The sequence below is a fragment of the Glycine soja genome, chromosome 13 (assembly GCF_004193775.1).
Source record: "Glycine soja cultivar W05 chromosome 13, ASM419377v2, whole genome shotgun sequence".
NCBI lineage: Eukaryota > Viridiplantae > Streptophyta > Magnoliopsida > Fabales > Fabaceae > Glycine > Glycine soja.
Genome location: NC_041014.1, coordinates 31,398,006 through 31,423,164, shown reverse-complemented (window position 1 = coordinate 31,423,164; position 25,159 = coordinate 31,398,006). Strand labels below are relative to the sequence as shown.

The 25,159-nt window shown below is 34.8% G+C and overlaps 2 protein-coding genes across 3 annotated transcripts in view; both read left to right on the top strand.

Annotated features, from left to right (window-relative positions):
* LOC114381894 (mediator of RNA polymerase II transcription subunit 13-like) overlaps window positions 1-9,382 on the top strand; it is a 55,890-nt gene extending 46,508 nt beyond the window's left edge. For both annotated transcript variants that reach the window (XM_028341119.1, XM_028341118.1), the window contains exons 21-22: window positions 437-808; window positions 8,434-9,382. In XM_028341119.1, the coding sequence (XP_028196920.1) occupies window positions 437-808; window positions 8,434-9,002 (941 nt within the window). In that variant the 3' untranslated portion in view covers window positions 9,003-9,382. The remainder of the gene's footprint in view (window positions 1-436; window positions 809-8,433) is intronic.
* Window positions 9,383-11,088: 1,706 nt separating this feature from the next.
* On the top strand, window positions 11,089-13,239 carry LOC114381896 (L-ascorbate oxidase homolog). The gene is made up of 3 exons (XM_028341120.1): window positions 11,089-11,339; window positions 11,431-12,540; window positions 12,707-13,239. Exons 1-3 carry the CDS (start codon window positions 11,089-11,091, stop codon window positions 13,002-13,004), a joined length of 1,659 nt encoding a protein of 552 aa, XP_028196921.1. The 3' UTR covers window positions 13,005-13,239.
* The last annotated feature ends 11,920 nt before the right edge of the window (window positions 13,240-25,159 follow it).

Genomic DNA, 25,159 nt, shown 5'->3' with positions numbered 1-25,159 from the left:
ATAGGGGGTGTCAATGTAATTTTCTCTTATTATTACTATTATTGTTGTTGTTGTTTTAGCCTGTGACATGTAAGTTAGAACTGATTCTTGCATTTTATTATCTATATATGATTCCATTCACCGTTTAGTTTATCAAAATGAACTTTATTTCTTGTTGATAATGATGAATTTTGCCAGAAGTTTGAGGTGTAGTCCCAGATTTATTTGAATTTTGAACATGTGGGTTTAGACCATATTCAAACTGTTCCAACCTTAAAGTTATACACACAAAGGTTCATGGTCGGTTGTTGGCATATTTACATACATCAAAACATACATCAAAAGTAAATTGGCTTTATATTTACAACACTTTAAGTTGAGAAGCTAGTTGGTGTACATTTGCTCCTTATGTCTGCATCTATACATGCTTTCTTACTTTGGCATTTTATTCAAACAGAGTGGCAGAAAGCCATTTATTCAGTTGGTGTATCTGAGATGAAGAGATGGCCTCTGCAATTGCGGAAATCTATGTCTGATGGGATGTCTGCAACTAGTAATGGTTCTTCTTTGCAACAATCAGATATGAGTTTGATCCCCGAAAGAACTCTTCCTTCCTCACCTAGTCCTTTGTACAGCCCTCATACTAAATCCACTAGTTTTATGAAAGGCAGTTTAGGGCAACCTACTGCAAGAAAGCAGCTTATGGGTGGACATTCTATGGTTGACAATTCTAGGGGTTTGCTTCATTGGGCACAAAGCATTAGTTTTGTTGCAGTTTCCATGGACCATACGTTACAACTAGTTCTGCCAGCAGATTCATCAACTCCTGGTGAGTTATCTTTACTAGAATAATTTTAACTTCTATGTTCTTTTCTTCTTTCATTAAAGAACACTAATTTAGTACCCATCCTCAACTACAATGGTTAGGGTTTGGGTAGGGTACTATAGTATTTGTCCCCATCCTCACATTTTATAAAAAAAACTAGTCCCCAATCCTGCGTGGATAGAAAATTTAGTGCCCGTCTCTGTATCTTGTTAATACGTAGATACACTTACCTAGACCCAGTAGTCTAGTACCCATGCTTAGTTAAATAAAAGTGTTATGTCATATCCTGATTATAAAACATGACAATCAAAATATGTAGTTAGATTCATATCTATAAAGTAATTAACTATAAAACATAAGTCCAATTATGTCTAATAATTTTATATTCTTTGACTTTTCAAATTCATAGAGATTGGTATCTGTAATTTTAGGAGAAGAAAATTATCTTTATTTTTGTACATTAATCAAAATTACAAGAGAATTATATAGGCAGAGGAGGCTAGGAGAGACTCTACCACCCTGTTTACAAAAAAAATATAATGAGAAGATAGGGAGAAATAAAGGAGAATCAAATCAAATCAAATCAAATTTGAATAATCTAATCTTGATTGATTTTAACAAACTAAATATTCTAGAATAAAGGAGAATAAAATCAAATCAGAACTGAATAATTTGATCTTAATCTTACCTACTTAAATCTTCTAGAATTCTTATTTGAACTTTAAATTTAAAGTAAAACACATACAACTGTCAATACCCCCTCAAGTTGGTGCATAGATGTCCTACATGCACAACTTGCTTATAAAGAAATCAAAATTAGGTCTGAATCCTTTTTTAAGAATGTTTGTCACTTGCTGTGAAGTAGGAACAAATGGCATGCAAATTAGGCCTACATTCACCTTCTCTTTTATAAAATGTCTATCAATTTCTACATGCTTGGTCTGGTCATGTTTAACTGGGTTCTGGGAAATATTAATTTTAGCCTTGTTATCATAGTACAACTTCATGTGGAGTCATAGGAAGTTGCAACTCTTGTATTATTTTTTTTAGCCATAAACTTTCACAGACTCCTTGTGCCATTGCCCTACATTTAACCTCTGCACTACTTGCCACATCATTTTTTTTTCTTTTTTTGCTTCTCCAAGTAACCAAATTTACCAAACCAAAAGTACAATAGCCAAATGTTGACCTTTGGTCAGTAATGGATTCAGCCCAGTCCACATTTATAAACTATTGGAGTATGTAATTGTACAATTGTGAAAACAGTTTTGTAATCTAATTGTAAGAGCTGTTAGCTTTTGCTAACAGCACCCATCTAGTGTTAAACAGCTGTAGTATGATGATAAGGGCAGTGAGCTTTGACTAACTGCACCACATTAGGATACAAGGCTATATTCTGTTAGTTTTTGTTAGAGTTAGTTAGAATATGTTTTCTGTTATGTTAACAGGACACAGGTCTATGTACCTCTGTATGTAACTAACTGCAACTAACTTTTCTGATCAATAAAAATCAGTTTCACTTTTGTTCAGTTTTCTCTCTTTTCTCTCTCTTAGTTTGTTCAACCTGGTATCTAGAGCCATTTTTACGTAATCATGGTTCCTTCGCAAGGTCCAGAGTCCTGCGTTCTGGCTTCCGCTCCTTCGAATTCAGTTTCAGTGGTTTCCCAACTCCATTGCCGAAAAACTTGATGATTCCAGTTATCTTCACTGGCATACATGTTGAACCAGTTATTAAATCACATAGGTTGCAACGTTTTGTCGTCAATCCAGTTGTTCCTCCTTGTTACCTCAGAGGATGATCAAATTGCTGATCGCGTCAACCCTGGCTATGAAGCCTAGGAGGTTTGGCTGATCGCGTCAACCCTGGCTATGATCGAATTGCTGCTCCTGGTTTGGCTGCAATCCACTCTTTCAAAATCGGTATTATCGCGCATTCTTGGCTCCAGTCATTCCTATCAAGTTTAGGATAAAATTCACATGTACTTTAGCCTTCATACGAAATCTTGTGTGCGATAGCTTCGCACTGCGATGAGAGCAGTTACTTTTGACAACGAGACGATTGAGGAGTACTTGTGCAAAATCAAAGGGTATGTTGATGAACTTGCCAACATCGACGTTCCTGTTCGTCACGAGGAATGCGTTGATGCGCTCCTCGAAGGTCTACCGTCTGATTACGCGCCGGTGGTCTCTGTTATTGAAAGTAAAAAGCACACTCCATCCATCGTAGAAATTGAAGCTTTGCTCTATGGTCATGAAACTCGACTCGCGCTACAACAGAGATGCCCATGTGATAAGTTCTGCTTTGTTAAACTACACTCAAGGATATTTGCATCCAAACGCTTATAAAACTGGTGATTCTGGTAGTTCTTGAGGTTCGTATGGTCGCGGTGCCTTTTCGGACTGAGGTGTTGGCCGTGGTGGTGGTGTCTTCGGCAGAGGATGCAGCAGTGGACAATTTGCAAACTTCCAATGTCAAATCTGTCTTAAATATGGGCACACTATCAATGTTTGTCATTTTAGGTCTGATGTGAACTTTCAACCTCACGAATCTCTAACTTTCATTGATCCTACCATACTTCGACCCATCCCCTACTCTACTGGTTCAGTCAGAACCTCCAACACCTGGGTTAATCCGAATTCTAAGAATCCTGCTCCAGGTCACAGCCAACCCAGTGCAATGCTCACTAATTCATCCTCTCATGGGAATGGTCAAGTTGGTACCACCTGGATTCCAGATTCTAGAGCGAGTTTTCATGTGACTGGTGACACAGAATATTAAACAATTCACCCACTTCGATGGACCAGATCAGATATTCATAGGCAATGGTGAAGGTTTAAGTATTTCTAACATTGGTTCCTCATCATTTGTGTCTCCTAATGATGTTGGCATAACCTTTAAACTTCACAAATTATTACATGTTCCTTCAATTTTGAAAAATCTGTTATGTGTTAGTCAATTTGCCAAAGTTAATTCTATTTTCTTTGAATTTCATCCTCATTTGTGTCTTGTTAAATCTCACGAGACCAATAAGATCCTTCTTAAAGGAGTTTTTGGTGTTGATGGACTTTACTCCTTTCATAATCTCAAGCTTCAAGAGTCCTTCACTGCTGATGTCTGCATCTACTATTTCAAATGCTGACTTCTCTAGTTCAGCTCTCACTGTTAATAATAATAGCTCTACTGTAATGTCTAATTCTGTTGTTTCTTCTTTCAATGTTGCTAATCTCGGCATGCTAGGTTAGGGCATCCTAATGATCATGTAATGAAAGTTGTTCTCACTCATTGTAACATTTCTTCATTGAATAAAAGTTCCACAGGATTTTGTTCTTCTTGCTGTATGGGCAAATATCATAAATTACCCTCTCATAGCTCTACTTCTGTTTATTCTCCTTTTTAGAGCTTATTTTCACAGATTTGTGGGGACCTTCTCATATTACCTCATATTCTGGTTATAAATATTATGTCTCCTTCATTGATGCTTTCTCTAGGTATACCTGGATATTTCCTATGAAGTGCAAGGTTGAAACCATTTCTGTTTTCCAAGCTTTCAAGTCCATGGTTGAATTGCAGCTTAACACCAAAATTAAGAGTATTCAGTCTGATTGGGAAGGTGAATACAGACCTTTCTCTACTCTTGTAGCCTCCTTTGGCATCTCTAACAGACTGACTACCCACACTCATCACCAAAATGGTGTGGTTGAAAGAAAACATAGACATATAGTCGACTTGGGTCTTACATTGTTGCATCATGCATCTTTACCCTTGCAGTTTTGGGATTATGCCTTTACTACAGCTGTATACCTCATTAACAAGCTTCCCACCACTTCCCTCAAATTTGCTATTCCTTTTGTTACCTTGTTTAATAAGAATCCTGATTATCATTTTCTTAAAACATTTGGATGTGCCTATTTTCTTTTATTGAGACCATACCAGACACAAAAACTGAATTTTCGATCTCAAGAATGTTTATTTCTGAGGTATTCTTCTTCCCACAAGGGATACAAATGCTTATCCTCATCTGGTAGAGTGTACATTTCTAAAGTTGTTTTGTACAATGAATTAAGGTTTCTCTAATCTGATCTGTTTCCCCTTCCACTAATTCCATCACCAGCTTTTCCTACTTTAGTCTCAATCCTAATCTTTTTCCACCTTTTGTCACATCGATACCTCAATCATCTCAAATGTCACCTGCTGATACAGCTTCTATTCCCCTTGTTCTCCCTGGGTTTTCTCCTTTACCAGCTCATTCTCCCATCACCATTGTTTCTGTACCTCAAAATTCTACTTCCTCTGCACCTGTCTCTGTTCAGCCTCTAACTTCAGAGTCAACTACACTTGCTACATCCTCTTCAGAGTCTGTTTCTGTACCAAATTTTGTACCAGTAAATACTCACCCTATGCAAACTAGGTCTAAATTTGGAATTCACAATCCTAGGTTACATCCTTCTCTGTTTCTTACCCATTCTGAGCCTAAAACTGTAAAACAAGCTTTGGCAAATACAGACTGGCTTACTGCTATGCAGTAAGAGTATGATGCCTTGCTGAAGAATAAGACTTTGGGACTTATTATCATTGCCTCCTAAGAGACAAGCTATTGATTGTAAATGGGTTTTCAGGGTGAAGGAAAATGCTGATGGTTCCATTAACAGGTTCAAAGCACGGTTGGTAGCCAAAGGATTTCATCAAGTTCATGGTTTTGATTTTCATGAAACCTTTTCTCCTATGATCAAGCCTGTTACTATTCGGATTATTCTTACTCTTGCTTTGTCTAATGGGTGGAAATGATTTCAACTTGATGTAAACAATGCCTTTCTGAATGGGTCACTTGAAGAAACTGTTTTTATGGCACAACCTCCTGGTTTTGAAGTTGCAGATAAGTCACTGGTCTGCAAACTCAACAAATCTATCTATGGCTTAAAACAGGCCTAAGACAATGGTTTGACAGGCTAAAGTCTACTCTGCTGCAATTTGGTTTTGTTGGGAGCAAAAGTGATTCATCCCTATTCATCTATCGGCAATAGATGCATGTTGTTTTCCTTTTAGTCTATGTAGATGATATAATTCTAATAGGTAGCTCAACTTCTCTGATTCAGCAGCTTACATACAAACTAAACACTGCCTTTTCACTCAAGCAGCTTGGTCATTTAGATTATTTCTTGGGTTTGGAAATCAAGTATCTATCCAACAATTCTATATTGATAACTCAGAGCAAATACATTAGAGATTTACTTCACAAAACTAACATGACATGGCTGAAGCTGACTCTATTTCTTCCCCAATGGTGTCTCCAACTGCAAGTTGTCTAGACATGGTGCTGATGCTTTTCATGATCCAACTCTATACAGATCTGTAGTTGGTGCATTACAGTATGCTACCTTTACTAGACCTGAAATCAGTTTTGCTGTCAACAAAGTTTGTCAAGTTATGGCTGTCCCTTTGGATTCTCACTGGACATTGGTGAAAAAAATATTAAGGCATCTGAAGGGCACCTTGTTTCATGGTCTGCTTCTTCAAACCACTTATGTTACAAAGCCCTTGGTTATTTGAGCATTCTGTGATGCTGACTGGGCATCTGATGTGGATGACAGGCGCTTACCTCAGGGACTGCTATTTTTCTTGGTCCAAATTTAATATCTTAGTGGTATCGCAAGCAAAAAGTTACTGCCAGGTCTAGTACTGAAGCTTAGTATCGCAGCATAGTTCAGACTTTCACTGAATTGACTTGGATTCATACTTTGTTGACATAATTACAAGTTCCATTCACCACTCCTGTAATCTTTTGTGACAGTCAGAGTGCTGTCTCTATTCCACACAATCCAGTATTTCACAGCCGTACAAAACACATGGAAATGAATGTTTTTTTTGTAAGGAAGAAGATTCTGGCCAAGCAACTTTCTATTGTCCATATTTCAGTTCTGGATCAGTGGGCTAGTGTACTCACTAAGCCTCTTTCTGCATCAAGATTTGAAGTTCTCATAGGCAAACTCAATGTGAAGAGTGTTTCTTCTGAAAACTCTTCCCCTTGAGTTTGAGGTGGGGAGGGGGGGACCTCATTAGGATACAAGGCTATATTCTTAGTTTCTGTTAGTTAGAATCTGTTAGTTAGTTAGAATCTGTTTTTTGTTAGGTTAACAGGACAGAGGTCTATATATACCTCTGTATGTAACTAACTGCAACTAACTTCTCAGATCAATAAAAATCAGTTTAACTTTTCTTCAGTTTTCTCTCTTTTCTCTCTCTTAGTTTGTTCAACATAAACACTTCAATGCCTTGCTGCTCAGTTTTCTTAAAAGATAATCATCTGCTCATAGCACTTTTTAATTACCTCAATCCTGTAATCTACCTCAAGGTATTCTCCATGTGGTGAGTGCATGAATTGACTCACTAAACTTACTGCAAAGGCTGTCTGGCCACCATCGGATATGAGATAAATAAATTAATCTTCCCTATTATCTAAGGTATCGAGTTGTATCTACTGAATTTTCTTTGTCTTCACTTCCATGTTTTTGATTAGGATCTATAGGAGTTTTAAGCTTTCCTGCAACCCACTTACCCACATCTCAATTTCTTTGAGAAGGTCTAGAACATACTTTCTTTGTGACTCAACAATTCCTTTCTTTGATCGTCCAAGCTGTCCCCCAAAAAATATTTTAAGGACCCAGGGTCTTCAATCTGAAAATCAGCTGAAAGGGAAGCTTTCAACTTATTTATTTCGTTGAAACCATCCCCAATAATGGCAATGCTGTCCATATAAAAACAGTTGGCACTGCCCAGAAATTTTTTGACAAACTTACTGTCACTTTGACATTGAACATACCTTTGCTACAGCTACAAATTTGTGACGATTACATTTTTCAAAGTTGCATTGCACTAATATACTAAAATCCTGTTTTGGCATATGACATAAATAAAGGAAATTCAGACAAATATCCTTCAAGTACTTGAATCTATTATGGATTTTCAGTATGGATAGACTTCATCATTATTCTTGTTGAGAATCAGTATTGATATTCTGCATTCATTGTAATAAATATAGTTTATAGGCACATAATCTCTTATTTAGAGGAAATCAAATATCCTTCATTTATTTGTAACAAGTGCAATAAGCCTATATAAACTCATTCGTGCTGTATTCAGACACATGGTTCCAGTCTCAATATGCCTCTGTCCTTTCTCTTTAACAATTTTCAACTTAGGATTTCTGGATAAAAAAACTTATAGTTGTACAAAGGAATTGGAGAATGGACTCTCTAGAATTTCACAAGCAACCAAGAAACAAAATTTTGAATTTGCAATGCTGCCTCATATTTTAATATTGTTAATGAAGTAAATCATGTAAGTATTGATAGCAATTCAGACACATGGTTCCAGTCTCAATATGCCTCTGTCCTTTCTCTTTAACAATTTTCAACTTAGGATTTCTGGATAAAAAAACTTATAGTTGTACAAAGGAATTGGAGAATGGACTCTCTAGAATTTCACAAGCAACCAAGAAACAAAATTTTGAATTTGCAATGCTGCCTCATATTTTAATATTGTTAATGAAGTAAATCATGTAAGTATTGATAGCAAAAACTTTTTGGAGGAGGAACTGAAAGTGGTGGTGGTGGTGGTTTGTCTATTTCAGGTTACATAGAAGGTTTCACTCCAGTGAAGTCTCTTGGTTCTACGTCTTCTGCATATATTCTAATTCCTTCTCCTAGCATGCGGTTCCTTCCTCCAACAGTTCTTCAACTCCCCACATGCCTCACAGCAGAGTCACCACCACTAGCTCATCTGCTTCACAGCAAGGGTTCTGCTCTTCCGCTCTCTACTGGATTTGTGGTTTCAAAAGCAGTACCTTCCATGAGGAAGGACTATAGAAGCAACCAAAAAGAAGAATGGCCCTCTATACTGTCAGTGAGCCTCATTGATTATTATGGAGGTACTAACATCCCCCAAGAGAAGATTGTCCGAGGAATTAACAAGCAAGGTGGTAGAAGTTTAAGCTGGGAAGCTAAAGATTTTGAAATTGAGACCCACTTGGTTCTGGAGTCTCTTGCAGCAGAGCTTCATGCCTTGTCATGGATGACGGTAAGTCCCACGTACTTAGAGCGGCGAACAGCACTTCCTTTCCACTGTGACATGGTTCTAAGACTAAGAAGACTTCTTCATTTTGCTGATAAAGAGCTCTCCAAGCAGTCAGAGAAATCTTGACTATGATTTATATATATACAATGGTTGCGACAAAACTCTTATCATTGATTAGAGAGGAAAGACAGCCAAACTGAGCTGAGTAGACTGTATCATACTAGATACACTGTGATTACATGTAAATTAAAGGTAGAAGCTGATGTGTTCCTGGATGAAATAGATTTAGCAATTGTTGGGAATGTACATGAGCTTTTCTAGAACAGCTGATTTTAACACAGATTAGCATGATTGATAGAAACTGTTGATTTTAGCATAGAATACCGTATTTTCGCTCTTTGTAGCATGTGGGTCTCCGAAATTTCATTTCCTTTGTAATTAGATATTGTAAGACAATAATGTGCTAGTAACTAATTTTATGCTTAATATTGGTTTCCTAGCTATAATTAATTTGTGTTGAACAATATTTGGCGCGCTGTAAATGATTGGTAGGTTCTCGGTGCCAACGTAGTTGGTATTTCCTTTTCCATAGTGATGCCTTTGCACTCCCAACTTTTATAAAAATGTGAACTCTTGCAATGAACGGATTTTTTTTGTGGATTTTGTCCTAGAAACATTCCCCAATCCCAATACTAATTGATTGCAACATTGGCTTTAAAAGGTTTGAAAATGGTTATATATACATTCTTCTTGGGGATTACTAACGTGACTATTCCTTTATTTACATGTCATATTCTTAGTTAATGAATTGTGCATAATTGGCTTGATATTGTGTAAGTCTCTTGGGAGATGACTTGGAAACTTTATATATCTTCGAAAGATATTATATTAACTAAGGGAAATATAAGCGTTATTGCGTTTGTGTGTTTATATTTCTATTTTGCTATTGAATTTTATTGCATTAAATCTTGCATATTCAAATAATTTATATTATTATAAATCATGTATGTTAATTCTTGTTTTTTTAATATATGTTATCTATTTGTAATTTTTAGCTTTAATGTCTCTTATGTTTATGGTAATATAATAATTAATATATGAGAAAAAAAGATTATAAATTAGAATGTAAAATTTTTTATCATTTTTTAATCACAATCATGTATGATAAATTTGTTGACTTTTAAAATAATTATTTTAAAATAAACTCTTAATATATTTCCATAAGTAATACAATTAAAATTAGTATCAATTTAATTTTTATTTTGTCTCTAGCTTGTAACTTTTACTTCTATTTATTTTTAAAAAAATATTTTATGAGACCAACACTAATTTTTATGAGAAAAAAATGAAAATTATTAAATATATTAAGTATAAAAAATTTCTCTCACAAGATTGCATGTGCATCCGCCTGTAGCCGTAGGAATGGTTCCTAAGTTTGAGTTTGTATAGATTTACGAGAATGAAGTCATAATAATTATAATATGGTGTGACATTAATTTTCCACCTTACAAGGTAAATCCTTGAAATTAAAATACATCATGCGTATCACATTAGAAAAAGTTTAAATATTATTTTCTTTTTTTACTCTCATAATAAAAAGTTAAAAGTAAATATACCACGTACTTCTTACAATATAAATGAATATAAAATTAAATAATGTGGAAAATTTATTATTCAATTCATTTCTGGCTACAAAACGAAAAGTTTTTTTAGTGAAAATTCTTTTGGCATGAAAACATTTTCACCAGGGGTCAATTAGCCACACTTGTAAAATAATCATGAAAACTCAGGTGTAAAATAATCATTACTCCAATAATAATTAATATGGTAGCATTCTCTGTATTGGGAAAGTAATCTAATAATATGCCACCCCTCTAACTATGACTAATATAGTAATATGTCACTCCTCTAACTATAAGAACAAAAATTGCTTTGACGGAGAAAACGGAAAAGGCTGAAAGGAAGTACGCATTCCAAGGAGCATAAAGTAATGGAAAGTGAGAGATGTTTCCGTGTAGTTTGCATGGTGGCAAAATCAGGAGGAAATATACATAAGGCAAGCTAGGGTTGCAGGGTATATATTGACGAGGATGTTAAGAGGAGGAGTCTTGTTCCACTGTGGAATAGCGAGGGAAGTAATTAATTGCAAAGGAACCACCTTTGAAGAGAAAATATTAAAATAAAGAACAGAGACCGGTCGAGATCAAGCGAGATGAAAAGGGTAATGTTACTGGTATTGTCATGCCTATGGATCGAATCATTATTGACCGTGGTCCGGGGTGAAGACCCGTATCTCTACTTTACATGGAATGTTACTTACGGCACCATCTCTCCATTGGGTATACCCCAACAAGGCATTTTCATCAATGGCCAATTTCCAGGACCCAATATCAATTCCACCAGCAACAACAATCTAGTTATCAATGTCTTCAATAATCTTGATGAGCCATTCCTTTTCACTTGGTACATATAGATATATATGTGTGTGTGTGTGTGAGAGAGAGAGAGAGAGAGATTTAATGCATGGTTGTTCATTTTAAACTAATTTTTGCAGGAATGGCATCCAACACAGAAAGAATTCATGGCAAGATGGGGTTGCAGGAACTAACTGCCCCATTCCTCCAGGGACAAACTTCACGTATCGTATCCAGGTGAAGGACCAAATAGGCAGTTACTTCTACTACCCAAGCACAGCCATGCATAGGGCAGCTGGTGGTTTTGGTGGCCTTCGTGTAAACAGTCGCTTGCTTATTCCTGTGCCTTACCCAGATCCTGAGGATGAATACACCGTTCTCATTGGTGACTGGTACACAAAGAGTCACACCATTCTGAGGAAGTTATTGGATAGCGGGCGCTCTCTTGGTAGGCCTGAAGGTGTCCTTATCAATGGCAAAACAGCTAAAGGTGATGGAAAAGACGAACCACTCTTCACCATGAAGCCTGCAAAGACCTACAAATATAGAATATGCAACGTTGGCCTTAAGAACTCCCTAAACTATAGGATCCAAGGCCATTCCATGAAGCTTGTCGAGATGGAAGGCTCCCACGTGGTGCAAAACATGTACGACTCTCTTGATGTGCATGTAGGGGAATGTTTTTCTGTGCTTGTTACAGCGGACAAGGAACCAAAGGATTACTACATGGTGGCTTCCACACGTTTCACCAAGACTGTTCTAATAGGTAAAGGTATCATTCGTTACACAAATGGTAAGGGTCCTGCCTCACCCGACATCCCCCCGGCTCCAGTGGGTTGGGCTTGGTCTCTTAACCAATTCCATACCTTCCGTTGGAATCTCACTGCTAGTGCCGCCAGGCCCAACCCTCAGGGTTCCTACAAATATGGTCAAATCAACATTACTCGTACTATCAAGCTCGTTAACTCAGTTAGTAAGTCTAACGGTAAGCTTCGTTATGCCCTTAATGGTGTCTCACATGTCGATCCCGAAACTCCACTCAAGCTAGCTGAATACTTTGGAATTTCGGACAAGGTTTTCAAATATGATACTATCCCAGACAACCCATCACCTAACATTGGAAACGCTGTAACCGTACAACCAAATGTTCTTAACATTACCCATCGCAACTTCATCGAAATCATCTTTGAGAACCCTGAAAAAACAATCCAATCATATCACTTGGATGGTTATTCGTTCTTCGTACTCGGGTGAGTAAGCATTCATTCATTCTTTACATATATTGATTGCACGAGCCCCACCCACCACTTACATAAATATCATCGTGCATGCATTTTCAACAACGAATATATATGAATGAATGCTTAATTAATTAATTAATTATATTTCTTAATTTCTCATTTTTTATATTTACAGCATAGAGCCAGGCACTTGGACCCCAGAGAAGAGGAAGTCCTACAACCTTCTAGATGCCGTGAGCAGACACACAGTTCATGTGTTCCCAAAATGTTGGGCCGCCATCATGTTGACATTCGACAATGCTGGGATGTGGAACCTAAGATCGGATATTGCTGAAAGTCGCTATCTTGGCCAGCAGTTATACATTAGTGTTTTGTCCCCTGAGCATTCTCTTAGAGACGAGTACAATATGCCAGACAGTAACTTGCTTTGTGGTCTTGTAAAGAATTTGCCAAAACCAGCACCATACTCCTAAGAACAACGTTCTACATTTTTTTTTTCATAAGGCAAGAACAATGTTCAACATTAAGAACTAGCCAATTTAATTTTAATAGAATAGCGTAGGATAAAGGGTTGGAGTTGATCAATGTGTATAAACTCGTTTGGAAAAGCGTTCAAAGTTTTCAACTTTTACACTTCTTCCGAACAAATATAGAGTTGATCATATGTATTTTAAATAAACTGAATATACATATGGAAAATAATATTTGGACCGCCAAAATCCTTCTTTTTCATTTATCTTAGCTTTCATGTTCAAAAGCAAAAATGAACCCTAATTAATCTGAAATTCAATTGAGAGAATTAAATAAAATCTAATCAATAATTATTTGTCATTAATTAAACTCAAATAATATCCAAAATAGTAAGAAACACCAGTGAGAGAGAGAAATATAGATATTTTTAGGTATAATATAAAAAAAAGAAAAAGAAATGATAGGCTTTAGCTAGGTTGAAAAAAAAAATAGATGTTCAAATATCATTGTAGACGTGTTTGAACAAGTTAGATATTATAATTAATAATTTATGTGTGCATATTTTAAAGTTTAAGTAAATTTCCAAAATAAACACAAAAAATATCATTATTTAATAATTAATAATAATAATCTATAATAATAGATAAAGGCGATATAAATTGTTGTAATCACTCCTTGTTTTTTATTTTTATTTGTTCATTTTATCCTTGTTGATGGATTGACAAGTGCACAAATTCGTCTCAAGTAGTAAAGTTAAAACAAGTCTCAGTGTCAAATCCACTAAAATTGTGTTTATACTTAAGAAGATGAATATTTGATTAATAAAAGAAGTTAAAGAAATTAAATTGATTTGAAAAGAGTATGAGAAAAACAGAAAATTAAATTGGTAGAAATTTAAAATAAAGAAGAGAATAAATTAAACATGAATTTAAATTAATTACTTGAAAACAGAAAAAAAAATGAGAAAAGCTAATATTATTATAGAAGTTAAATCCAAAAGATGAGAATGTTGGGAACTTAGCCTACCAAAGCTACTCTTGATGTAATATTAATGTTTTTTTTTATTTACAATTATTCAATTTACACATGCATCTACTAATATACTTTAACCAAGATCGCTCTAGTGAAAGAGTCTAGTTTATCTACTTGTCTCCCAAATCTTTTTGCTGAGATAAAATAGTAAATTGCATTAAGAAGAGATGTATAACAGGCTAAATAAAATCAACATATCCTTAGTGATGACTTTATTTAGATGTCATTTTCCAGTTTTATTAGAAAATAATATTTTCCAACGCTACTCCTAAAACTTATCATGCAAATGGGTGATCAAGTCATACCATAAGTAATAATATTAAGCACAAGAAAGGATAATACAAAAGTAACATTATTAAATAGATAAGAAGAGAAAATTACATCAAAAGTAGTTAGTTGTCAAGTTCCCAACAAAGAGAGATTTAACCTTTTATTGTCATATGAGGTATTACAATTGCAAGAGGAGAATATTTAGTAAAGGGAGGAATAGATAAGAAAGGAAATGGAGGGAAGGAATGACTCCTAATGTTTGTTTCTCCTTCTTCTAGCATTTGTCTTCTATAAAGAATTGTATAATCTTAAATTTTCTTTGTTTTTTCCTTCTTCTCTCCTTCTTTTATAGGTGTAGATCAGCTTAGTTTTCACGTAACCTTCATGATGAGTGCACTTGTCGCACTTAGCGAGTATGACGGTATTCGTGTTGTAATCACAATGAGTGCACTTGTCGCACTTGTCACGTGACTCGCGCTAAGCGCGACTCTTTCCTGAATTAGTCTTGCTTTCTTGAATTATCCTGTTGGCACTATGTGTGTTGTTCCCACTAAGCCTGAGCCTCACACTGAGCACCTGGGACGCGCTAAGTGCGCTTCTTTAGATTTTCAATTTTCTCTTTTGGGCTTTATTTTACCCATTAAGCATCATAAATTCATCAACTTTTAATATTTTTTGCACAAAAACTTAAATAATGTTAAAATAATAATTATTTGTACAAAAAATAAGAGAGAAAAAATATAAATTCTTATATACTTTAACTCCAAAATATACTTATAAATCGCAGTTAGTCAGTTATCAATCCTCAAATGTTTTTGCATGTTTAAAACAAAAATAACAACATGTACAAATAAGGAATAAAAAAATGAAAAATCTTGATGTAAAGGTTCCCTTCATTTGTGAAAAGTACATTCAGACTAAACAAATAAAATTCAAAAGACTTTTGTAAACAAGTTTTCCCACAAAACAATGCTAATTCACTAACAAAAGAGAAATTCCCACATTGTTACCTTGTTCTACATGCTAGGCTTAATCATTAACAATTAGGGAGCAATTGAGTTCAAGCTTCCATCAATTTTAAAGTTGCTTCCCCCCCCCCCACATGTTCATATGATGGAATGGATCATATATACCCATCCTTTGACTAGTTGAGTTGATGAAGAGTTCAAATACTATAAATCATGCAAAAAGAAAATTCACATCTCAAATTGGAGATTTAATGCAATGTAGACAAGGTAAAATGGGAAAATTTAGACTTGGTTCTCTATATAACTAGCGATTGATTTGAAAACTGGAATATGGGTTTGCTGGAAATTGAATGAAACCTCAACATCACAAACAACAACATTGAACTTTTCACATGGTTTATGTTCTGTTATCTTTATATAACTTTTCACATGGATTCAACTTGCAAGAACCTCATTTATTTAGGTCATATAGTGGATTTGGAATCTCAGGCTACAGACAAAAACAAGGCAAGCCATTTAACATTTTGTGTCAAGTCTTTAAACCTCAAAAATGCGCAAGAAATAATGCATTTAGCTTTGAGGGACGTTATGGAAAGGAACAAATATACCCTTAACATACTCACACTGCTACATATAATTAGAAAAACATTGAAAAGAAAACTAGTTCAGCAATTTACCGTTCCATTTGAAATGCAGAATTACTTGTCGGTTTACATAACAGACCAAAGACTGCAAACATGGATAATACAACAGGGAGAGGTCCACTTTTTTACTTTCATTTGGTTTCACACTTAAAAGCAGAAAAAGAGTTCACAAGATGAAATGATTCATACATTTCATTCCATGATTTTGAATTAATTAAATAACACAAATGTGGACAACGATGAATATTATAATCAACTATACTAAAGCTGATATGCCCAAGTCCATTAGCAAGATGCAAACCAATATGGACAGCGAGCAATTGGACAACAAAATGCGAAGAAGGCATAAAAGGACAATTTTAGCACCAAAGAAATGGAAGGATTATGTGTCTTAGACCTTATAGTGTTATCCTTTATGGTTCTATTTTAGTAGAATCATCACTCAACATGTTCTAGAATGTTCTTATCATGCATTTTGTTAGTGAGGTAGGCGTTAATGGCAATTCTGTTAGGATTCAGATCTGGTGACTGAATTATTTTTTCTATTTTGTGAATAATACATGGAGTTATGTGGAGGGAAATGGATAGATGGCACTACCTTGTTCGCTTAGTTGATCTACAAACAGTGTAAACTAGTCCATGCCCTAATCTCCCTTTTAAGGGTCTATTTATTGTTCCTCTTTACAACTGTCCTAACAGTTGTAACTAGCTTAACAATATTTTACTACCAGTGTAATCAAGTCAACATTTTTCTATACTATAGCATTACATCACCGCACTCCTTCTGGTTATTAGTCATCAGCTTCTGAAGTATGTATTTATTTGTGACACTGTTGTGCTTATTACATGCTTGTTGATATATGAGTATTGTATTAATTAGTAGTTACGTGCATTGTGAGTGAACTTTAGTTTTCCTTTTGAGATTCAATACATCGATTAATACAAATAGTTTGGATTAATCGATGTATTGAGTCTTGAATTATCTATTTGGACAGTTTGAGAAGACTTATTTCTATAGTTGATTCATACGTATAGGTAAATTTTCTTTTCTAAGATTTGAAGAAATTTTGGTATAATGCATTTCACTTTGCTCTTCGGGTGCATACTTGACTGTAGTGGATGTGGCACATGTCACTGCTTTCATGTTGTGTTCCCGGAGATCAATAAATGTTGTTGAAATTTTGTCAAATCTAAGAAAAGAAAAGAAACCTTTACATATGAATCTACTATAAAAATGTTTTCCTTAATGGGATAGGATCACACCTTTAATGAAAAAAGTGAGGTTATCATGCATGACGGATAACTTAATGAAGTGTGACAACAAAGGGGAAACATGGATCAAAGTTGGATGAAAGCATTACGCATCAGTGAAGAATATTAGACTAAGGTTGAACAATTCTTATAATTTACTTAACATAATGCACAAAGTTTGGGGGGAAAATTTTTCTATCCATGTGTTAAATGTGTAAACGGAAGATGCCACTCAGTGAATGAAATAAGATCACATCTTATATGTCACGAGATCGTTCCGAATTACACAAAATGAATATGGCATGGGGAACTGCCAACAATTTGTCGCACTAAGCCAATTGATGAAGACATCGGAGATCGTATAGAAGACATGATTTGTGATCTTGGACAAGACTGTTTTTATCAAGCACATGCACCTTTGTATGAGAAAATAGAAAGTGATTCAAAGAAGCCATTGTATGAGGGATGCACAAGTTTTAATTACAAGGTTGTCAGTGCTGTTAGCTTTGGTGAACTTGAAGGTAAGATTTGGGTGGAGTGACAAAAGCTTCACTGAATTCCTTGTGTTATTGAAGAAGATGCTTCCAGAAGAAAACACATTGTCGAAAAATCAGTACGAGACGAAGAAGATTTTATGTCCTGTGGGAATGGAGTTCAAGAAAATCCATGCATGCCTTAATGATTGCATATTGTACAAAAATTAGTTTGCAGAAATGCGTAAGTGCCCCACATGTGGGGTATCACGGTACAAAGTCAAGGATGACGAATGCAGTGATGATGCAACCACAAACAATAGTCGTCCAACAAAAGTGTGCTGGTATCTTCTAATAATATCAAGGTTTAATCGATTTTTTGCTGATCAAAATGATGTAAAAAATCTTACATGCATCCAGATGGTAGAAAAAATGATAAATTGCTCCGACATCCGATCGATTCTCTATAATGAAAGACGATTGATCGTTCGGTGAGTACTCATCAATGAAAATTAAGTATAATAATGAATATTATCAACAATTTTTTAAGTTTATTGGAAGATATCAGTTAGTATTTAATATGTTTTTGAGCTATGGAAATAAATTAATATTTATATGTAATATAGAGAAAGAAAGAAATTAATAATGCACTTGTGTTTTTTGAAAATATTAATTACGTGTTGCCTCAATCACCTTATAATTAATATGTTTCATTTTATTGTTAAAACTTCAAATAAAATATGTTAATTGTTTTATAATTAATGTTTTATTTTTTAAAAGGATAGTTAATGTGTTATAAAAATAGTCTACATGGAACTAACAAAGCATTAAAAAAATATTCACCAACAATAGTAATAGAAATTAAACAACAGATAAATTAAAAGATAAAGATAGTCGTGATAATCGTTTCCTTACTTTATGTTGAGTTTATACAATTTAAGAAAAGTTTTATTTAAAGCTTAATTTGTATACTTGTGGGAGGAGAATTTTTTTTCTTTTCCAAACAAAAAAAAATAACTTCAAAACTTAGATATGTCTTTTTTTTAAAAAAAAAATCACTGTTGTTTTTCATCTGTTAATTAATATTTTACAATCAAAGTAGCTACTCAATACTAATAAAAAGAATTTATGGTTTGACTTACTTCTCTTTTTCCTGCATGATATCTCCGATGAGAAGATGCCTATACATTCTAGGAAGGAAATAGGCATGAAAATAAAATTTGAACTCCTAAATACTAGTCTAATCCCGTATTGAGTTAGATGAAGAAAATCCATTTGATCGAAGTTGGGGTTAAGAATTGGATTTTCCCCAACTTGAAAAAGTGGGATTAGCATCAGGTATGTATCTCCCAGTCCGTGTACCCGTTCACTAAGTAAATATAATTCTATTCATTATACAGATGTTCTGTAATTGTTAATTATTTAATTTTATTTTTTTATAATTATTTAAAATAATTATTTTAATAAATAAATAAATAAATAAATAATGTTAAAATTATAAAACTAATTATAAGAAAATAAAAAATTATAGATCTAACTCTTAAATATTTAAGTTATTTTTTTATTAAATTTTATATATATATATATATATATATATATAGAGGTCAGCGGAGTAGGATCAAACGGACAGATAGGAAGTAAGAATGCAGTATGATTAATGAAATGAAAATATAAACTTGAAAACAGATATCATGGTCACACCGGAGACCGGCTTACAAAACCCAGGTTTTCATAAACAAAGAAACCGAAGCGGCGGCAGAGCCGCACAGGATCGGTGAAGGGAGAAGAGAGAAAGATGAAAAATAGAAATTTATTGAATCTAGAAAGAAGCGCTTACAAAAATCTTGTTTCAGAGCACCTCTCTTCCGAAACCTGAAAAATGACTAAATGAAAGGGTGCCTCACAACATACTTGAGGACTCCTTATATAGCCAAAAATCTAAGACCGGTAGTTGCCGGTAGTTTTGACCGGGACTATTTGACTGTTTGTTACAAGACAAGTAGTTTTGACCGGGACTTTAATGGCTACAGGACAGGTAGTATTGTCCATCATTAATTACACATTAATTACAAACAGACGGTTTTGTGACCGAAATTAAATTAAATCTAAACAGATACCAAAACAATCATCTTCGTTTTGGTAAAAGGGATCTTCTTCGTCTTCTTCGGCAGAACTTGTTTCTTCCTTCTTTGAGGATGAAGCTTCTTCTTCCTGTTGTAACATTTGTAGAACTTCCTTCAAATTTTTAGCTAAGACCTCCTTTGATGTCGATCCTGCTAAAAATGCTGCCAGATGAGACTTTTGGTTCAAAAACACAGAAGTCTCTGGATCAGCCGCTTTGAGGAATTCTGGATGGGATTTGAACCATAGTTTTACTTGTTCTGGATCCGCTTTGGATGAGTCAAATTGTGTCCACCATTTTACAAATGCGTGTCTTTGTAGTGATGGATATTGGTTTGTCTTTTCAGTCTTGTTGTAACGATATTGCCATGAGAATATCCATGACAGTGCAAAGCTTGAAAAGTATTTAAGATCTGCTGGAATTCGTGATTCCTGCGAATTGTATTGTTTCTTAAATTGGGAAAATCCTTGTTGGACCGTTTCTGGGAATATCTCTGGGATTGGTCCAAAGAAGTCCCACCATTGCAAAAACCAATTGGGAAAATTGTAAATTGTGTTAGTCTTGAAATATATCAGCCATGAATGCTTGAAGCGGGTATTTTGGTGCCAAAACACCTTGGTCCAAGCATCAACGTAATCCCAATAGGTATAACCTACCGGATCAAATGGAACTAAAAATCTCTTTCCTTTGTTCAAGTCCGAACCAAAGTGTCTTGGTTGAAGAACTTTTAGTATTTGGATGGTTGAGTGGGTGTTTAAGGTTTGGTCTTTTGGATCTTTGAAATGTTTGATAGATACTGAGTTTGAATCTACCAAAATCAATTCATAAAAAGTTCTTGTCTTCAGGATGGTGGTTGGTTTGTAGTGAAATCCTGGTGGGAAAGCCTTGGCCGTCGCCTTGAAGGGATTTTTGTCCCAAAATTCAGGTTCCATCTGCAAAACAGTTAACAATTTATTTTTATAAATATAATTGTTAGTTTGTTTGGTAGGTGGTGTTTGAGCTTTGGCTAGAGGTAGTTTTCCTTTAGTATTGGTGGCTGTTTTGGTCATTGACGCATTTTGGATCATTGTTTGTAAATTTGATTCAGATTCATCATCAGATTCTAAGGCAATGTCTGCCCAAGATTTTTTGATTATTTTTGGAAATTTGGTCAGACCCATGTCTTGAAGGGCCTGAAGGGTTTCAATTGGCCAAGCATAGTCGGCCGATGTTTGTTTGGCGGTTGCCGGTTTGGGAGATTCCTGAGTGGATGGCTCAGGTTTGGTTGAGGCAATCTGGGTTGATGACCCTTCTAAATTGGTTTTCTGGGTAGATGACCCAGCCTGGGTTGGTGACCCAGAAGAGGTAGATGATTTCTTCATGGTTGGTTCTGGAAGAGCCAGCCTGGCTCCTTTGCCTGTACTCCTTCCTCCCCGTAGGGAGATTCCCGATGCCTTAGGAGGCATTACCACTTTTCTGTAAGAATTCACGGGTAAGGTAGTCAGGTAGTGAATTTGAGGTGCCCTTGATGTATTCTATGTCAAAATCAAAGACACTTAAAATTGCTTGCCATCGTGCAAAAATTTGTTTTGAGGCAAGGTTTTTAACATCTTTTTGTAAAATATCTTTGGCTGATTTACAATCAACCCTGATTAAAAATTTTTGGTTTAATAAATCCGATTGAAATTTGGAAATGCACAAAACAATTGCTAAAACTTCTTTTTTAACAGTTGAATATTTTAATTGTGCAGGATTCCAATGTTTTGATGTATATGCAATGACATGATCTTGGCCATGGACTCTTTGTTTGAGGATGCCACCATAACCTATGTCTGAAGCATCAGTTTCGACAATTTTAAATGCCTGTGGAATAGGAAGATACAGACATTTAATGGATTGGACTTTGACTTTGATTTCTTTAACCGTTTGTGTATGGATGTCAGACCAAGGAGGCGGATTTTTCTTCAGCCTATCATGTAATGGCTTGACAATATTATTTAAATAGGGGACAAATTCTCCTACGTAATTTAGACAACCTAGAAATCTTTGTAACTGGGTTTTGTCTAAGATTTGGTTGGGGAATTTGCTAGCAAATTCTATTGACCTTTCGATTGGAATGATTGTACCTTGATATATATTGTGACCAAGGAATCGAATTCGAGTTTGGAAAAGATTGATTTTTGATTTGGAGACTGCCAAACCATTTTGTTTGATGATATGTATGAAGGTTTGGAGATGTTTGAAATGTTGGTCAATGTTTTGGGAAAAGATTAAAACATCATCTATGTAGACAATGACAAATTTTGAATAAGGATTAAAAATATCGTTCATAATTTTTTGAAATTCTGAAGGGGCATTCTTCAGTCCGAATGGCATCACGTTCCATTCATATTGCCCGAAAGGTACAGTAAACGCTGTTTTGTACCTATCTGATTCTTGGATTTGGATTTGCCAAAATCCAGATTTCATATCAAATTTTGAAAATATCTTTGCAGAATTTAATCTGTTAAGCAAATCTTTTTTGTTTGGAATAGGATATCTAATCCATTGTAATGCTTGATTTAATGGTTTGTAATTTATGACTAAGCGGGGTGTTCCACGCTCAATCTCAGATTGTTTGTTAACATAAAAAGCCGCACAAGACCATGGGCTTTTGCTTTTCCGGATTAGGCCTTTATCAAGCAAATCCTTGATTTCCTTTTGACAGTATTGAAGAAGTTCTTCATTCATTTGGATTGGTCTGGCTTTTGTGGGAATTTGTTTTTCCCTAAAGTCTTTCTCATAAGGGAGATCGACAATATGTTTCTTTCTATCCCAAAATGCATGTGGCAATTCAGAACAAACGGTCGATTCAATATGATTTAATAAAGATTGAATTCTTTCTTTTACTTGGGATTTTCCCAGTTGTATCTGAATATTATTAAAAGATACTTCTTCTTTTAAGAAGTTAATTTGATTAATCTTATTTTCTATAAGATTTATATTTCTGGAAATTGGTTTAGTAGAAAAATTAAATATAATTTTTCTTCCTAAATAATTTGTGGTTATTCCTTCATTAGATATTTGGATGGGAAACAGGGCTCTAATGAAGGGCGTTCCTAAGATTACTTCATTCTTAAGGTTTTTTACCAGAAGAAAGTTTGTGTTAATCTTAAGACCTTGGTTTTCAATTATTGCATTTGATAGCTTAAAATTAATTTTTAATTTTGAGCCGTTTGCCGTATTTAATTTTTCTGAGGTTTTCTCAAAGAATTTTGTAGGAATTAATCCTTCTAAAATGCAGTTTGAATCAGCCCCTGTATCAAATAGGGCCATTGTTTCTAAAACGAAATTATTAATAATTATTTTTATGTTTATGTAAAATTTTTGGATTTTAATCTTGTTGATTAATCCCATAAACATATCGTCTTCTAAATTTTCTGGTTGGTTTTCCTCACTGTTGTTGGTACTTTCAGAATCACTATCCTCCTCAAGTTGAGAAAGAATGATCTGATGAATTTCTTGTTGTTGACGAAGTTCTTTTACTTCTCTTTTTAGATTGTTTATCTCTGTTTGGAGATCTTGGATTGTCGTTGGTTTGGTTGAAGAATTTTCTAATCTCTTGAGTATGTTACTTACATCAAATTTGTTGTTTGTGATAAAATCTTTTTGTCTAGGTTTTACCTCTAATGTTTTCTTGAGTTTTTCCAGAAAAACCTTCTTTTCCTGGGGGTCAGGTATGGAATTGATTGCTTCAAACAAGAGATCTTGTTCTCTCGTTAGAGTATTGATTTGCCCATCATCATCATCTGTTGATGATAGTTGGTCATCTTGTTGGATTAGGTTTAGGTTTTCATCGGAAAGTACGGAGGATGAAGTTTCTGTTTCTTCCTCCGAGGTTTCTATGAGCAAATTGTTTATTTGCTCTTCAATTGCGGGTTCTAGGTTAAGGTTTCTTAACTTCTTTTTTAGCCTACAGTATTTGCTGATGTGGCCTTGTTTTCCACAATTGTAGCATGTTATTTTTTATTTTGTTTTTTGTCTAGGATTTTCCATTCCTCTACTGGTTGATGGTTTGTGTGAGTATCTCCTCCTTGGAAATCTCTTTGTATTGACCGGTTTATTCTCATGGATTTCTTTTTTAGAGGATTGTTTTTTCTTTTGTTTTGGACAAGCCGGTAGACCAAATTGTTCGCAGAAAGAACCTAAATCTCTCTTTGTTTGAGCCTTTTCTTTGGCTAATTGCCTCTGAATTTTGTCATCCTGACAAATTTTTAAGGCTACCTTTTGGACGTAAGAAATTAATTGACCATAGCTTAAACTTTCATATGGAATATCTCCATTGGCAGATTGACTACGGATTTTATCTCTAACCTTGTCTCCTAATGATCTGGGAAGACCAGCTAGAAATTTTTCTTTCCAAAAAGGTTGTTGACTATCTTCTCTTGTGTAAACCCTAGTTAGGAAAGTATCTCTATACCACCTAAAATCCGCTAAGGTTCTACACTTAAGATTTGACAATAATTCTGCAGACCTATCTTTCCACAAGGATGGGTCTCCAATGAAATGTTGGGCTATTGTAAAAATTAATGTGTTAACAGCGTCAGGAATCTCTTTATCATCGTCATTAGTAATGACTTTTCCATTGAGATCCGTCTTAACTGCGCTGTAAATTTTTGATTTCTCTTCGTTAGTGAGATAATTATCCCACCATCCTTTTAGTTGTCCAGAAAATCCTGCCACTAAGATATCTATAATGGTCTCTTCTGAACATTCATGGGAGGTTTGATAAGCCGTGGCCACCATGGTCATATGTTGGAGTGTATTCATGATGTTATACTCCGTTTGTGCATCTATGTTCCATTCATAGATGTTGTTTGCACTAAAACTCTTAAAATTGTTTTCACCTCTTTCTTCTAATAGAAGGTCAGGGGCAGTTGGACGTTGATAATATAATTTGGAGGGTGTCTTTCAGTGTTTGGAATTAATTGGATTTATATCTTTTTCTGTCACTGATCCTATCTCAGTTGTGTTATCTGAGTTTTGGTCACTATCTTCATTAATAACATTGATTAATTTGGAGGTACTTCTTGTTACCATTTTGGAAGTGTTTTCCGAGGCTTGGGGGGTTTCTGGAGTGACTTTAAGTAAACTATCAATCTTGTTTAGTAATTCACTATGGTTGTCACCTACGCCTTCAATTAAGGATTTAGTTTTTCTAAGTTCCCTAATTTTTCTTTTAGCCTTCTCACTAACTTTGAAAGGTTTGAATAAAGGTTTTTCAATGGGAATTCTTGGCGAAGTTTCTTCAATTGATTTTTGTTTAGGAACTACCTTAGTTTTTATGGTTTCTCCTAAAGCTTGTAAGTATTTGTTGGTATAATTTGTCTGTTCCATTAGGCTCTTAATGTCTTTAGAGGTTATTTCCTCGTTGACATC